Here is an 18494-nt window from a genome sequence, read left to right on the forward strand (position 1 = left end):
GGCAAATTGATTGAAGAGTTTTTGAATAACAATGATCTAAATTTACTAAACTCTGGATCTCTTACATACATCCACCTACCTACAGGATTCACTTCTGTAATTTACTTGTCAATTTTTTTACTGTCCATATTTCCAACCATGACATGGTCGATGTTAACCGATCCCTTTAATAGCGATCATTTTCCAATTATTTGCACATTACAAACAGGTAACTGTAAATCATGACCAATTTACAGTTACCTGTTTGAAGTTTACAGTGACCCTTGAAGTTTAGAAAGGCGAACTGGGATGGCTATTCTGCCCCAAATATGTCTAGACGGACTTTTTGTTCAAAAACAATCCATTAATGATGTAATTGCATACATAACCAATTCAATTCTGACAGCATCCGATGCATCTTCCAAAATCCAAGGCATATTGCATTCACCAGAATCACTGGTGGAATACAGATTGCCCTCATGAAACCAGTCATGTAGCCATGGATGCCCTCGAATGATCTAAATTGAGGGTCCCATCAAGCTCTGAGCTGTCCACATCAACGCCAGAGCTTGCACTTGAACATCGCACAACACAGAGGCAAACTCCAAAGCAGAACGCGCTGGTCCCACAGGAACTAGTAGTTGTCACTGACTCTATTGTTAGGGAAACAGGGAACATATTGTGCAGAAAGGTTAGGTGAACAGGACCAGGATATGTCTGCCAGGGGCAAAGGTTGATCTTGTAAGGGCACAAAAGGTGATATTGTTGTACATGTTGGCACTAATGATATTAAGAGTAGGAGACTGGTGGAATTACTTAACAAGTACAGGTCAGTGTTGCAAAAAAGCTGAGTTAGGGTTGAATTTGAAAGAGTTGACAATTCTGCCCAGACACGATAGGAGGGGGAATATGATGAGAGCCTTATCGATCAGTTTGGCCCTGGAGAGATAGTGCAAGGCTCAAGGAGTAAATTTTTTCGGAGCCTGGTCTGTGCTTGTTAACAGGAGAGACTGCTTCTACAGGGATGCGATACACTTAAATAGAAAGAGTGCAAGAATATTTGCTGATGCTATCGAGGCAGTGTTAGGTGGATCAGAAAACTGTTGCTTGGAGGGATACATGGACTAAAGGATCAACAGTAGCCACTGGCAGAGGTGAAAGTGATTCTTACACTGCTTCTATTGGAATGAGCAGCAGCCTGCAAAACAAAGTGCAGGGATTTCAGAGACGGCTGGGAGTCATTGCGGAACAAGTAAATACATGGGCTGTGTTAGGATAGCTAAGAATAGAAACAGGTGCATGTATACTTGCATGTACACCAATGCTAGGAGTTTGGTAAATAAAGTTGATGAATTTGAGGTGTGGTCAAAACATCAAAGGCAGATATTGTTGGGATATCAGAGACGTTCTGTCACACACATATAAGGAATGCTGAAATGGAATTTGCAGAGTACAATATGTACAGAAAGGATATACAGGAAAGGAAGGCAAGAGGGGTTATGCTATTGGTGTGACACTGGGAAAGCAAAAATGAGGGTAGGAGTTTGCTATTCTGATGAGTACAATGAACAATTATACAGAGAAATACAGAATGGGCCAGTAAATCATTGTCTTATAATTGGGAATTTTAATTTTTAAGTTATTGACTGGAATTTGTAGGTTGATCACTTACACACTAGCAAGACTTTGAGTGTTTATTGGATGATTGTTTTCTACAGCAGCATGTTTGGGAGGAAACTAGAGGGAGTAATAATCTTGATTTGATTATCATTAGTGATTCTTCATGCATTAAAAATTGCAGGTAAAGGAACCACTAGGTGGCAGTAATCACAGTGTGCTGAAGTGGGATTTACTCAGAGGTAAGTGCCATCAGGTGTAAAGGAATGGGGTTTTTGCTTTCGTACAGGTGACTGCGGTGGTCTGAGACAGTATTTAAATTCTGTATGGTGGACCAACTGTTAGTGTTACCAACAGCAAATTCAAAACGGGAAGAATTCAAAGAATTAATCTTGGAATCTACTAGGCTATTTATACAAACTAAGAAATATTGGTCAAGGTTTAGGCCTAAATGATGTCAGATGAACTAATGAGACATTATTATTATTAGCCATATGGTGCAAGGAAGCCTGTGGCTTATGCAAAAAAATCCCATGTTACCCCGAGAGAGAGAGAGAGAGAGAGAGAGAGAGAGAGAGAGAGAGAGAGAGAGAGAGAGAGAGAGAGAGAGAGAAGTAGAAGGGAATCACCAAGAAGGCAAGAAAGAGAAGAATGATGATATCCAGCTTGTGACATAGAAGAAAAATGCTTGGGATACATATAAATTAACAGGTGACACCGAAGCCTACGATAGATATAAGCTGGTCTGTAACCAAGCCACAAGGAGGTTAGGCAGCAAAGGCAGATTAAAAGAAATCTCAAACAGCAAAGAGTTCTATACATATATAACCTCTAGAAGAAAGGGTGAATTAGATTGATCCACTTGATATCAATGGTTCAACTGTTGAAGATCCTGCTCAGGTAGCTAACAAACTAAATGAGTATTTTGAATCTACATTCATACATGTTATTCAGGGAGGGGAATGCCAGAGGTGAAGTAAACTCTGGCGGTGAGCTAGATGATTTTGTAATAACTGAAAGCAAAGTGGAGGAGAAATTGTTGAAGATAAACATAAGAAAGGTATCTGGGGGGATGGGATCTATCCAGTTACATTAAAGGAGGCAGCAAAGGAAGTAAGCAAACCCTTAGCCATAATTATGAGAGCTTCTGTGGACTCAGAGGAGGTACCTATGGACTGGAGATGTGCAAATGTGACCCCAATTCACAAAGGAGGATCAAAGGGCGACACAAGTAATTACAGACCTGTTAGTTTAGCTTCTGTTCCAGGCACTGGTTAAAGAAGCACTGCAGGATCATCTAGACAAGACTTCAGTTATAGCTTGGACAAAGCATGGTTTTGTTAAGGGGGAGTCTTGTCTGATCAATTTGACTGGATACTATGATGTGGTCACAAAGGAATTGGAGGCAAAGAATAATTTTGATATCATATATTTGGATTTTAGGAAGGCTTTTAATACTGTTGCACATGGAAGACTGCAGCACAAATTGGAGCAGTGTGGCATTGGAGGCAAATTGCTGCAATGGATAAAGGGATGGTTGAGTGGGAGAAGACAGAGAGTGGTTTGTTGTTGTTGTTTGTTATTTGGTTTTTAGGAGCATTAGCAACTAAGGCCATATTGCTCTGGGAATATGCGGTGGTCATTCTCTTGACCTTTCCGCATCCTCCGTATTGGTGGTGACGGGCTCAAACTCCAGTCTAATCAAGAAGCTTGTGCTACGCACTGCTTCTCCTTCCCACCTGGCTACGGAGGCACCCAGAGAGTGGTAATCAATGGATACTGCTCTTCATGGACTAATGTTATTAGTGGAGGCCCCCAGGGTTCAGTGTTAGGTTCATTGTTGTTTTCTGTATTTATTAATGATATTGATGATGGTATAATGTCCAAGTTTGCAGACGATATGAAGGTTGGCAGGTTTGTTAATGCCACCAATTATAGTATGCTGTAAATGTAAAGTACTGCATGTGGGAAGCAGTAACCCCAGAGGAATGTATGAACTGTGTGGTACTACACTGATAGTGGTAGAGAATGAAAAAGGACCTGTGGGTAATTGTGCAGGCAGATATGAAATTTTTTGAGCAGTGCAGATGGTCTGCAAGAGCAGCTCATGGTGTCTTTCTCAATGATATACAGGAATTTTCCTAGTAGGGATATGGAGGTGATTATTCCCTTGTATAAGGCAATGGTCAGGCCACACCTTGAGTACAGTATAGAGGTCTGGAGGCCTCATTTTAAGAAGGATGTAGAGCTGCTGCAGCGAGTGCAGAGAAGGGAACAAGATTAGCGAATGGAACAAAGAGTTGCTCTTGTGAATAAAGGCTTAAGTTTGCAAATTACAGTGTCTGGAGACTAGGCACCTGCGAGGTGATCTGATTGAGGTGTATATTTAACCCTTGGGGCTCACATCTGGTGAGTGTGGGCTTGGCACACCGAGGGTCCTGAGCTGGATATCATCATTCTCTTTCTTGGTGATTTTCCCCTCTTCCCCCCCCCTACCTTTTGGGTAACTCAGAATTATTTTTTTTTTTTTTTTTGCCTGGTGTAGTAAAAGCCTCGGGCTTCCTTACACCATATGGCTGCTGATGATGATGATAAAGCCTTAAATGGTTTGAGCATTCCTAATGCTAATGGGATTCTTCCTTTTGTTCAGAATAATTGCCTGAGAGGGCATAAATTGAAATTGAAGAAAGACAGTTGTAAGATGGATGTGCAGATGTTTGCTGGAACAAACTTTCATCTGTTGCTGTAGAAGTTGATAGGTTGATAGCTTAAATAGATTCAAGGCAGAACTAGACAAACATTTGGGGCAAGTGGATGGGTGAAATGAGAAGGTTTTTTTTTTTTTTTTTGCTGATGCTGTATAACTTTGCCTTCTATCAAAATTCCTATTATATCATTGCATGACACCATGAGCTACTCTTGCTGCCTTTTTGCTCTCTTCAGAAAACTTCATATCTGACTGTACAATTACTCCCAGATCCTTTTCATTCTCCATTACCCTGAGTGTAGTACCACCCAGTTGATACGGTACTCTGGGATTACTGCTATCCATATGCAGTACTTTACATTTGTCAGTATGTTAAACTTCAGTTGCCACTTCTCAGCCTATCTGCTCAAGTGTTCCAGATCCTGTTGCAGTAACTTACTGTCATTAACAACCCAGTCAACCTTCGCATCATCTGCAAACTTAAACATTAGCCCTGATGTACCTTCATCAATATCATTGATAAATAACGAAAACAATAATGGGCCCAACATTGAATTCTAGGGGATTCCGCTAATAACATTAGTCCATGAAGAGCACTGTCCATTGATAACCACTCTATCTTCTACTGAACCATCCTTTTATCCCTTGTAGCAACTTGCCCTTAATACCATGCTGCTCCAATTTGTACAGTAGTCTTCCATGTAATGATATATGGGAATTTTGCTATTAGGGGAAAGGAAAAGAAGGTGATTATCCTTTTGTATAAGGCAATGGTTAGGCCGCGGGATTCTTCCTGTTGCTCAGATTATGAACCTGAAGGGGCATAAATTCAAATTGAGAAAAGACAGTTGTAGAATAGATGTGTGGAAATTTTCCTTTAGACAGCAGGTAGTTAGTTGATTGTTGGAACAAACTTCCACCTCGACAAACTCTTAGAGGGAATGGATGTGTGAATTTTTTTTTTTTTTTTTTGACCTATGCTACATAAGCTTGCATCACACATCTCTACTACTACTATTTCCACGATAAAGCAAAATCACTCTCTCCTAATTCTCCAATAGTGTGCATACAGTAGAAAACTGGCTGATCAGAGCCAGTGACTGTGTCAGGAATATGCCTTAATCTTTATCAATGGCTGTGGACACATAGATAGCAGTTGACCAGCGTGATGTCTTAGTACAGTAGACTAGGTGGATGTATATTTTTTATGGGAGCCACAAAATTTTGGAATGTTTTAGCGCTTAAGATCTAAAGGGATTAATTTCCTAATCATTTTAGCTCTTAATTCATGCTTTCTACAGCATCAGCTCTATTGCCTAAAGGCAAGAGGTGCGAACAATGCATACCCAGGTGTCTCAAATTCAGTTCATTATATGGAAATTTTCTTTGTTGTACAGAAACTATTTTCAATGTAATGACCAAGGTAAAATCAAAAAAATTTGCTATATGGAAGTTTGTTAAAGAGAGGTTCAACTGTACATGGGCTGTGTGAGGTAACCGAGAATAAGAACAGGTACATGTATACTTGTAACACCAGTAGTAGGAACACAGTAAAGAAATTTGATGAATTTTAAGTGCTGGTCAAGTCTTCAAATGCAGACGTTGGTATATATTAGAGACGTTGTGCCACTCAGATAATAGGGATGCAGAATTTGAATATGGGGAGAACAATGGTTACAGAAAGGACATTCAGAATGGAAGCGGGGGAATTATGCTGTTAGTTAAGAAAGGCATAGAATCTAAGGCAGTGCATTCACCTGGGTGGTCAATGCAATGTTGAGTCATTTTGGTGTAACGTTAGCACTGGGAAAGCAAAAATGAGATTAGGAGTATGTTATAGGCCTAATGACTCTGAGTATATAATGAACAAACGTGGAGAAAAATAGAGCGAGCCAGTAAATGAGAATGTCTTCTAATGGGATTTTAACTTACTAGATATTAGTGTAACTTGTGAGTTGGTCACTCACACACTAGCAAGTCTTTTGTGCATTTATTGGATGACTGTTTTTATACATCAGCATGTTGGAGAAGCAACAGGAGAAAGTAATACTCGATGTGATTATCAGCAGTGATTATTGATGCATTAAGAATCTGCATATAAAAGAACCACTAGGTGGCATTGATTACAGTGTTTTGATTTGTAATTTACTTAAAAGATGTAACTACCATTAAGGGTAAAGGGAGGAGTTGTTGCTTTCGTAAAGGTGACTACAGTGGTCTCAGACAGCTTTTAAATTCTATTCAATGGGATCAACTGATGACATAATGATCAGCAAATTCTAAATTGGAAGCATTCAAGGAAATAATCATAGATGCTAATAGGCATTTCATACCAACTAAGAAACACTGTTCAAGTCTTACACTTAAATGGAAGTCATGAACTAATGAGACTTGTGGCAGAGAAGAAAAATGCATGGGATGTATATAAATTATCAGGTGACACAGAATCCTATGGTAGATATAAACTAATCTGTAATCAAGTCACAAAGGAGGTTAGGCAAGCTAATGCAGATTTTGAGAAATCTTTGATAAAGGATACAAAGAAAAGCAGCAAAGATTTCTTTATTGTGGAAACATTAGAAAGAAGGAAGGAAGGGGGGGGTGAATCATGTTGGCCCACTTGATATAATGATGGTTCAATTGTTGAAGATCATGCTCAGATAGCTGACAAACTAAGTGAATATTTTGCATCTACATTCACACATGAAGGATTCTGTAGGGAAGTGTAGGACAGAACTTTATCAAATTTTAAAAGGGAGCTAAATGATTTTGTAATAACTCAGAGGGAAAGTGAAAGAGAAACTGTTGAAGTTAAACATAAAAAAGGCACATGGGATGGATGGGATCTATCCAGTTATATTATTGGAGGCAGCTGAGAAGGTGAGGTAGTCATTAGTCATAATTTTGAGAGCATCTTTGGATTCAGAGGAAGTTCCCACAGTTGGAGATGTGAGGATATAACCTCAATACTGAAAAGGAGATCAAAGGGTGACACAAGAAATTACAGACCTTCTAGCTTAAATTGTTTTCCTGAAAAATATAGTCATTGGTTAAAGAAGCAATGCAGGACCATCTAGACAGGAGTGCAGTTATACTTCAGACAAAACTTGGGTTTGTGAAGGGGAAATCTTGTCTGGCCAGTCTGATTGGATAGTGTGAGGCAGTCACAAAGGAACGGGATGCAAAAAATAATTTTGATATTATATACTTCGATTTTGGGTAAACCTTTGATACTGTTTCACATAAAAGACTGCTGTACAAATTGGAGCAGTTTGGCTTTAAGGTCAGGTTAAAGAGATGGTTGAGTGGTAGCAGACAGAGAATGGTTATCAATAGATACTGCTCTTCACGGAGTAATGTTATTACTGAAGTCTCCCAGGGTTTGGTGCTGGAGCCCATTGTTGTTTTCTATCTATTAATGACATTGATGAAGGCTTATCGGGTTTATTGCCCAAATTTGTAGATGATACAAAGGTTGGTGGGGTGGTTAATGACGTATGCTATTGCAACAGGATCTAGAAATATTCGGCAGATGAGTTGATAAATGGTGGTTGAATTTTAAAATCGACAATTTTTTTTTTTTTTTTTTTTTTATGAGAATCCCAAACACGAAAGGTATCAAAACCTATAGTACTTAGTACCGTGCATGGGTTGAAGGAGAAGTATGGGGAGAGGGATGCCGGAAACTTTGCTCTAGAGACTAAACATGGGTTTCACCACTTCAAACCTCCAATAAGCAAAGTGGTGGTATTTCACCGGTTGATGAAAGTCATCTACCACCTGATGCAATAGCTTGTATTTTTCTATTTTATTAGGATTATTGCTATTGTACACAGGTAGTAGTAATTTTAATGTATCAATCATGTGGTAGTATGCTCAGGGCAGAGATGAAGTTGGGTCAAAAATTTTTACTGTAGCGGCCTCATACTAGTGTTTATGGCCAAAATCGCATGGGCCTCCGGCCCACCGAGGTTTCACCAGTTAGTCTTATGGCCAGTCTGCTCTTGGCTCAGGATTGTGGAAAATGAAAAAGACTTAGTGGTAATTGTGCAGTCAGATATGAAGTTCTCTGAATAGTGCAGACAGACTGCCAGGATAGCTCACAGAAAGTTTTGTCAGTGATATACAGCAATTTTGCTTGCAAGGACAATGAGGTGATTGTCCCATTGTATAAGGCAATGGTCAGTTCACATCTTGAGTTTTGCATACAGACAGTGGCATAGGAGCGCCTTGGCATTGGGGCAGATGCCAAGGGCGCTGGCAGGAGAAGGGTGTTACTGACAAGCCACATCAGTACATTGCCAAGCTATTTTGACACCAGACCAAATGGCGCCCCTCGATGATGTCAAATCAAGATGACAGCACAGGAAGGGTAAAAATTAATTTTTGCACGGCGATTCAAGCCTGCATGCATCATTACATCTGAGTAACGTGTGTGTGTGTGTGTGTGAGGAGCACAGTGGTATAGTCACCGTCCTCCCCAAACCGGTTGAAAAGGCTCATATTCGAATCCCGTCGATGATGCGAGGAACCTTAATGGGCTTTTTTCATTCCATGGCTGAGTTAGTCAGTCTCAGGCATAGATAGCAAGGTTTCCCCCCAGAAACGGGTTTTTTATCCAGCAAAACAGACAAATTGACCATAGAACACACGCAATTAAGAGACATAAGATACACAGCATGGCAGATGAATTTCATTATTTGGGTGGCCTAAAAATAAACTTTTAAACTTTTTTACATCTAAGTACATACTGCATAGTATCATAGATCTATTTGCTGTCCAGAATGTAACTTTGAAGGGATCAATCAGGCGATCACTTCATCAGCGCATGCTCAAATGCACAGTAGTTTACAATTCACACATTGTGTACAAACTGAAAAAGTTATAAGTTAGTGTTTTTGTGATTGCTATATAAACAGGTAATCGTGAATATTGTGATTTATAATTTAAATAAAACAATAAATGCCAAATTAATTTTAGACATACCACCAAATAAAAAAGTGGACATCAGTACCGCATAGAAAGACTGCATAAAGAGGAAATTAGAGAAAAAACCATTCCACTAGTTTACAAAACTGGCTTACAATAAGCCACTCCAAACCTGAAAGTGACAAAGGAAACGAACATGATTCGAATGAAAATGAAACAAATGACGATGCCACTGAAATGGAAGTCCAAGAGAAAGCTCAAACAGTTGAAGTTATTTTAAAAGAATTAGAAAGTGCGGACAATAACCAACAACAGTTGGCAGAAGAAAATTATGGCAGCAATAATATTAACATGGAACACATAAGTCTGAATTTTAATGATCTGACCACGTGGATCTTTAATAACCACAAAAACAGATTTCTTATGGTGCAAAACGATCCTGAACATATAGTCTTAAATATGTATCCTGTCACTAATGGCAGATGTTTCAATAATTCATGGAAATACAAAAATGAAGGTACTGAAAAAAAAAAGAGGAAATGGTTATTTTATTGCAAAAACAAAGATGCAATATATTGTTTACCGTGCCTCTTATTTGTATCTGGCACAAATAATGTTCCATTTTGCAGCTCAGATGAATTTAAGGATTGGAAACATCTAAATCCAAACTTTCTTTTTCATAAGTATTCATTACAACAACACGAACAATTTCACAAAATGGAAATTATTAGAAAAGGGTCTTCAAGAAAGGTGGACTAATTATCGACGCTGCACAAGCAGCATTAAGAAGTGAAATTTCGAAATGGCGTCATATATTGACATGTATATTGTTCTGTGCTGAAAATAATTTGGCATTTCGTGGACATGCTAGTAATATCAATACCGAAGAAAAAATTGACTTTGGTATGAAAAATGCTCCGGAATCGCATATTAAACACCACACTAATTATTTATCTCCCGAAATTCAGAATGAATTTATTAATTTGTTAGCAACAAAAGTACGAAGTGAAATAATTTAAAATAACTAAATGCAATAAGGCATAATATGTTAAGAGTAAGAGTTTTATATCTATATAATATCGGTGTGGATACACCATAGATAACTCTTAAGAAAAAAACTACGGTAGTAGTGTGGGAGGCATCATTTCCTCTATATCTCATATTTGTTCGATTATGGGCTAATAGCTTTGAAACGGTGCCGTTTCACTTCCATGAAACAACAGATGACTGCTTGTTGGGATAAAGGAAAACCACTCTCTTCTAAATCTCTAACAGGGTGCTTACAATAGAAGGTTGACCAGAGCCGAATGTCCGAATGTTTAATTAATACACCTTGGTCTGCCCACTGGCTATGGATATACAGAAAGTAATTGACCAGCTCGACTTCTCGGTATGTGGGACAGGTAGATGGATAAGTTTTACGGGTTCCACTGAGTTGCAGATGGCAATCTCTTTATCTCTTAATTCGGGCGTAACAACAGCACTATTGCTTGCTTTGAAGGCCATGGGTGCGAACGATGTGTACCCAGTTAAGTCTTGTAATGCAGTCGTTATATGGAAAATTTTCTTCGTTCATAGAATGAAGAAAATTTTCGTTTCCATAAAACGCAGAAATAAAAAAATTTGGTAAAGAATAAAATTCTACTTAGTGAATTCTAAAAAAATTCGGTAAAAAGAAAACATTTATCTCAAAATAGAAAAATTCGCTATAAAGAAGTTTGTTAAACAGAGGTCCGACTGTACTTATTATTTATTATGATTTTGCCAATTATCGAAAAAAGGTGCGTAGTCACGAATTTTCCAAGGGTGCTGAAATCATAGCTACGCCTCTGCATACAGGTCTGGAGGCGTCATTTTAAGAAGGATGTAAAGCTGCTGGAATGGGTACAGAGAGATTGGTGAGGGGAACAGAGGGGTTGATCTTACCAAGAAAGGCTTCACTTCTGCATATATATGCTGGGTGGATAAAGTGCCTGCCTGGCAACCCAAAGGTCGCGGGTTTGAATCCCGCCTCGGGCTTGGATCAAAGTACTGCAAAAACCTTGGGAGGTGCATTATAGCCACAGAAGCTGATGCGCCAACAACTACCAAAAAAAAAAAACAAAAAAAAAAACTTCTGCATATTGCAGAGCCTCTAGACTAGAGTTCTATAAGGTGATCTGATTGAGAAGAATCCCATCAGCTCATTGCTGATGGAATTCTTCCTATTGCTTGGACTACATACATGAGGGGGCATAAATCCAAATTGAGGAATAGATCTTCAGAAGTTTGCCTTTAGCCAGTGAGTGGTTGATTACTGGAACAAACTTTTATCCATTGTAGAAGTGGATAGCTTATATAAATTCAAGGAAGAACTAGACATACTTTTGGAGCGAATGGATTGGTGAAATAGGTAGGTTTTTTTTTTTTTTTGTTTGGCTCATGCTGTATAAGCTTGCTTTCTGCATCATTTGCCACTAGTAATACATTGTATGCAGATGTCTGTTTATTAATTAAATAAATATTATACATCGAAATAAAACTGTTTACATCCCGAAAAGAGAAGGAAGATAATCAGATTTCCGAAACTTAATCTGATTGAGATGTGAATAACATTGTCTATTATGAGAAAAATAGTTTTTTTTTTTTTTACTTCAAAATTTATTTTTCCTTTTTTGTATAACATTATTTGATTTTTGGTTTATAACTGTTTTCAGAGGTTCATCTAAAGTTGAAGAGGCATGTGAATTATACACACGTGCTGCAAATATGTTTAAAATGGCAAAAAAATGGAGTGGTATGTATTTTTAAGAGTTCTACTATTCAGATTTTTGGATTCAGTTTTTATGTGAACATAGTTTGATATTTACATAGTTATAAAATAATAAAAAATAGTAAAAGAGAAGTAGAGTAAGAGAGGAATTTCATTAATTTATGAAAAACTTTTTAATATAAGCTGTATATTGAGAAATATTAAAAATGAGTAAAATTTTTGAGTAAGGGTATGAATATTGCAATGAATGTTTAAGATTTACTGTGTGAATTTTATATTGTGAAGATTTACACGTCATTAGGAATCTTAAGATTCGCAGTCACATAGTAAACCTTGGTGAGATTCACAGTCAAATCTTATGCTAAATGTTGGTCAGTATCACAATCAAATCTTATATTGAATGTTGGTGAGACTTGCACCTGCATAGTAAATCTTGATGCAATTCACAGTCAGGTAGTGAATAAATGAGATGGTTAGTTGCTTAGTAAATCTGAATAAGATTCACTGCCGATCTACAGCATGCTGCCCAAAGGTAGACTTTGTGAGCATCCAGTCTTCATTTTATATTTGTTCTGGTCTTCTCTTTTGCCAGTGAAAAATGCATTCTCATTCATTTTACAGATCCCTTCAGAGATCAGTAATATAAGAAAATAATAAGGTTCTCATTATTAGTAGGAATTAGTAGACAATGATTAGAGCTCCTCACCAGTCTGGACATCCTTCATTTTAATGGTGTGGCCACCAGATTTGAATATAATATTCTGGTACAGTTGTATAAAGGAGTAATTGCATCCTTGTTGGGACACCAAGTATCCATCTTGGCTGCCTGCTTACATTGCATGGTCAAGTTTTCTGATTGTTCATAATCTGAATGTCTTTTTCTTCCTTAACTACTTTTAACTCCCTGTCCTTCTGCATTATATTTGTACATCTACATTATATTTGGATGAGAATTCAGGAGCAGTTTTCCAACTAATTGCTAAGTGTCCATTTAAACAACATAACCCCTGCCCCGGTTGTGGGGAATATGCTGTTATGTAGTTGTGTGTGTTATATATGCTGCTATGTAGTTGCATTATGTAGTATGGAATAGTGCGCACATGCACGACACACACACACACAGCTAAGTAGTCTGTTATATCATAGAAACACTAGGAAGATATGAAGGCACTCTCTTTGATGCAGGGATGGGAATTCAGGAGCAGTTTTCCAACTGCTCACTAGTTGCTAAGTGTCCATTCATACAACATAACAGCGACAACATAACATTGTGAGGAATATGCAGTTGTGTGCACGTGCGCACGCACGCCCACATGCGCATGCACGCGCACACACACACACACACACACACTGGCTAAGTAGTCTGCTATATCACAGAAACACTAGGAAGATATGTTGCAGAAGTCTGTCTCCCCAGCAGCAGTGACGTACATTACTCCCATCTGCAGATAGTAGGGGAGGCCTTGTTCCCCTCCTACTAGGGACGAGTACCTGGAGGAAGTCGTCCAGGTGATCACTGCTTCCAGGTGGCCAAAACACAACGTCATGCTACAGAACACACACATAAGCTCACAAACACAGTTTTCCTTTCCTATCACTTTCTCCCGTGCGGGATGAAAAACTTTTTTTTCTCTCTCTTTCTCGCCTTCCTTTTCATCTATCTTCATCCAACCTGGGATATTTCTGTGTGGATTTGGTTTGAAAAAAAAAAATAAATAAAAAATATTTATTTATTTTTATTATTTTTTATTTTATTTTATTTTTTTATTTATTTATTTTTTTTTACATCACACACTAGCCTTACCTTCACAGAGTCTGTAAAAACTGAACAGAGCAACGAGGTGGAGGTGAACTTCTGTTCTAGGAGCCTCCCATACAAAAACACAAAAATAAATAAATAAATTACTCCCATCTATTGTGTTTGTGTAGATTACACCTGAGTTTCTGTTCTGTTCAGGTGCAAAACATTCATATTAGATTATTAGTGGAAAATGATGCTTATAAGACATCAGCCAAAAGGAGGTAAAAATCGCTTGTGTACCCTGTACGCACAAAAGATGTTTTATGTATAAACATCTTTGATGACACCTAAATTTTGAACAGCTAGAACCGAAATCATGAACGATGTAATTTATGCGCCCACCCACCACCTACTGTATCGAATCAACGTTTGGAAGAGGTTAGGCCAGTGGTTTTCAACTGGGGTGCTGTGTAATTTGGGTTTAAGTTACTTAAAGTTGTTATTATTATTATTATTATTTTTTAAAAATTTGTATATTTATTTCATTATAAAAAGGTGTATGGTATCCATTGTATCTATCTTTTTAATTTTCTGGTGATCTATAATTGATCTTTATTTAGTACCTCTATATAAAGAATAAAATATTATATAGGTATATGTTAAAAGGTTGAAAACCACTGTGTTAGGTATTTCTTTTGACCCAGGGGTGCCATTAAAAAATTACTGGGACACTAAGGGCACCATGAACCAAAAAAGTTTGGGAACCTCTGAGTTAGGCCAATAGCCTAATTACCCATTTTACTGTAGGCATTTGTTGAATAGCATGATTCCAACAATACAAGTATTTGTATTGTTTGTTGCAATTTACACATGCAGTGCTACGAGATCGGCAAGAAACAACAGTATCCACGCATAATACGCTATCGAAACTGTGACTTGGCTCAGGATCTCAACGAGTACAAGCATGAGATGTAACGCTGCACATTTCATTTCGCAATGAGGAAACAGATACTGTCGGAGATGAAATATGTCAAGATCTACAGTGACAATGAAGAGCTCGTACTAGATCATAAATTGTATGAATTGGACTTGGACATTCGCAAAATGATTGAAATATGTTAGACGATGTGTCAAGATAACGACGACGTTAACCCTGACAAAGCAAGCGGTAATGACCTGCATGGCCTTGTAATGCGACGGAGAGAAGTCCTCCCTTTTGAAATTTTTACAGTCATCTAAACAGCGAGATGAATGAGGATCTAAAGCTAGCCACGCTCAACTGACTCAGTGCAACTGCAAAGAAACGTGAAAACTTGATTGCCAACAAGGACTTCTGCAACTTAACGAGAATTACCAATGACAAGGAAAAGATTCTACTCATACATTCTACTCATGATGGAAATATACAACCGGTTCAGTAATACAGATGGGTCCTGTAATGTCTACATTACATGCATTTCAACTGGTAAGGCTGAAGTGCATGCAATGTAATGATCTTGGATGTGGTCAGAGCTGATGTATGCCAGCTCTGAGCACATCCAAGATCACTGCCCTCAAGATATCCATTTCTCTGGTTACCAAAAGGTTTCTTCCATGGGTTAGACCAAAGCCACCTAATGGTTTCTGCAATGGTTACCCAAAGCCACCTAAGTGGTATGCCCTGAATCATAAATGTTTTTCCACACCAGCTGGTTCATGCCAGCTCTGAGCACATCCCAAATCACCTCCCATGATCCTTTGCTATAAATTCTTTACTTTACTTTACTTTAAATTTTGCAAGATATCCATTTCTCTGGTTACCAAAAGGTTTCTGTCACTGGTGGCAGTGGTATGCCCTGAATCATAAAAGTGTTTTTCTGTCACCAGCTGGTTTTTTCCAGCTCTGAGCACATCCAAGATCACCTCCCATGATCCTTTGCGCGAGCTCTTCTCCTGACTCTGTTTTTCTTTGTTATGAAACGGAAATGATGTCATTTCTGTGTCGCAAAATCATGACAAATTGCTTTTATTACCATCTGAAATTTAGTAGGTGATCTGCAAGATTACCTCCTGTGATCCTTGGTGCAATCACATCCAAGATCACCTACTAAATTTCATGATCCTTTACACAATCACATCCAAGATCACCTGCCATGATCCTTTGTGCGATCTCTTGTCCCAACTCCATTTTTCTTTGTTATGAAATGGAAATGACGTCAAATGATATCATTTCCGTGTTGCAAAATCATGACAAATTGATTTTACTTTCGCCCAAAATTTAGTAGGTGCCACCAAAGATGTTTACACATCAAAAAAAAAAAGAAAAAAAAAGGAGACACTTCCCATTTCAACTATTCATTCTGTCCAAATAGTAGTTTGTCTAGTTTTTCTTTGAATATATTTAAGCTGTCAACTTCCATAATTTGTTTAGGGCAATAGTCTCAGGTTACGAAGACATTAACTTCTTCGTAACCTGAGGCTATTGCCCTAAACAAATTATGTAATTTTCAATTACTGTACACCATCAGGCATCTCTCATATTGTAGGGTTATACTTCTCAATTGGGTTGTCATCACTTCAACACCAGGATACCTGCCCATCCACCGATGAAGAGCCAATTAACTCTGAAATGGTGCCGTCTGGGTGGTGGTATCTGCCGAGAATAAGTAACAGTAGTCTTCTCTATTAGAGAAGTGTTATTTTTTAAATGTAGTGCAATACCATGGCAACTCGTTGTGAAGATATTCACAATATGAGATGTACTTAAATGATGCCAATTTTGTAACTGCTTAGTAGTTGGCTATGTATAAACTTGATGCTATAGCAGAAAACCTATACCTTAGCTATGAACTTCCACAACAACAGATGGAAGTGTGTTTCAACAATCAACCACTCACATCTATTCTGAAACCGCCCTTCAATTTGAATTTGCCCCCTCACGAGCAGTCTAAGCAAGAGGAAGAACCCCTTCAACATTAAGCTTGCTCAATCCATTCAAGGCCTTATGCACCTCAATCAGATAACCTCAGGGGACTAGTCTGCAGGCACTGCAATTTGCAGAACTGAAGCTTTTCTGGTAAGAGCACTCATTTGTTCCCCTCATTGAACTTATTGCCTGTCTCTTTACCCGTTCCAGTAGCTCTACATGCTTTCTAAAATGAAGCCTCCAGACCTCTATGCAGTACTCAATATGTTGCTGTTGTTGTTGTTGCTTAGGGGCTTTACGGCGCAAGGACAGCAAAGGCCATAATGTCAATATGTTGCCTGACCATTAGCTTATGCAATGGAATGATCACCTTCCTGCTAGCAAGATTCCTGTATAGCATTGACAAAAACCCCATTAGTTGCCCTGCCTGCCTGTTAGCACTGCTCATAGAACTTCATATCTGACTGCACAATTACGTAGTACCAAACAGTGCATTACTCTGGGGTTACTGCTAACCATATGCAGTATTTTGCATTTGTCAGTGTTAAACTTCAGTTGATCATTTCTCATCCCATCTGCCTAACTTTTCTGGATCCTAGTGCAGTAGCATACTATCATTCCTTTGATTAAACACTCTGCCAACCTTTGTATCGTCTGCAAACTTGGACATCAACCCTGATATACCTTCATCAATATCATTGATAAATATAGAAAATAACAATGGGTCCAACACCAAACATTAGTCCAGGAAGAGCAGTGTCCATTGATTGCCACTTTGTCTTCTCCCATTGAACCATCCCTTTATCCATAGTAGCAGCTTGCCTTAATGCCACATTGCTCTAATTTGTGTAGCAGTCTTTTATGTACAACAGTATTATCAAAATCTTTCCTGAAATCCAAGTATATGATATCAAAATTATTTTTTGTATCCAATTCCTTTGTGACCACATCGTAGCATCTAATCAAATTGTTCAGACAAGATTTCCCCTTAACCAACTCATGCTAGGGCTGAGTTATAATTGCAGCCTTGTCTAGATGATCCTGCATTACTTTTTTTTATGAGTGACTTCATTATTTTCTCACAAAAAGAAGTTAAACTAACTGGTCTGTAATTACTTGTGCCAGCTTTTGATCTCTCTTTGTGAATTGGGAATACATTTGGACATCTCCAGTCTGTGCAGTCGTCTCCTGAATCCAAGGATGCTCGTATAATTATGGGTAATGGTTTACTTACTACTTTTGCTGCCTCTAATATAATTGGATAGATCCCATCCACCCCAGGTCCCTTTCTTATGTTTAACTAATGAAGTGCAAGCTCAGGTTTTTGATGCATGCAGCTGAGAGCTTGATGGGTCCTAATTTAAATCCTTTGAGGGCATCCACTCATTCTTCAAGCTCCCATAAAGGCCCATAAAAATGCTGAGTTTGCGGCTAATATCCTCGCACTCCTTACACGGAAAGACATCCCTCTTCGTAATAAGCCATACATTATAAAGCCGTGATTCGGCAGACAACTGCCCTCTCAGTTCTCTACAGAGCCTCAGCACTCCCACTAGCTTGGGCCCTTTCCTTTGCTGCTCTGGTCTGAGACATGACTTTTGTTCAAATTCAGTATAATCAAGAATACCATATTAAAGATACTTAATGCACTAATAACACTATGCACTGATTATACTATAGAGCTTGTTATTAATTATATATAATTAAAATTTGGATGTTCTTATTGATGGCAGATGTCGACAGTGCAGAGGTCAATGTGGTTCCTTAAGCAATTATAAACGATAAATAGCAAATTCACCAATGTAATCAGAGATTCACAAATAATAACTACACTTCTAATTCTAAATGAAAAGTTAAATGCATT

General features: G+C 38.3%; 1 protein-coding gene across 2 annotated transcripts in view; it reads left to right on the plus strand.

The window, feature by feature from the left end:
- The window catches only part of LOC150084707 (alpha-soluble NSF attachment protein-like), a 254756-nt gene that overhangs the window by 14370 nt on the left and 221892 nt on the right, over positions 1-18494 (plus strand). Inside the window, exon 3 of one of the 2 annotated variants that reach the window (XM_090375441.1) lies at positions 11931-12008. In XM_090375441.1, coding sequence (XP_090231567.1) covers positions 11931-12008 — 78 coding nt within the window. Of the gene's footprint in view, positions 1-11928; positions 12009-18494 lie in introns of both variants that reach the window. The other variant, XM_090375440.1, reaches the window with a different exon arrangement.

The sequence above is a fragment of the Mastigoproctus giganteus genome, chromosome 6 (genome assembly GCF_048544385.1).
Source record: "Mastigoproctus giganteus isolate SK-2022 chromosome 6, ASM4854438v1, whole genome shotgun sequence".
Lineage (NCBI taxonomy): Eukaryota > Metazoa > Arthropoda > Arachnida > Uropygi > Thelyphonidae > Mastigoproctus > Mastigoproctus giganteus.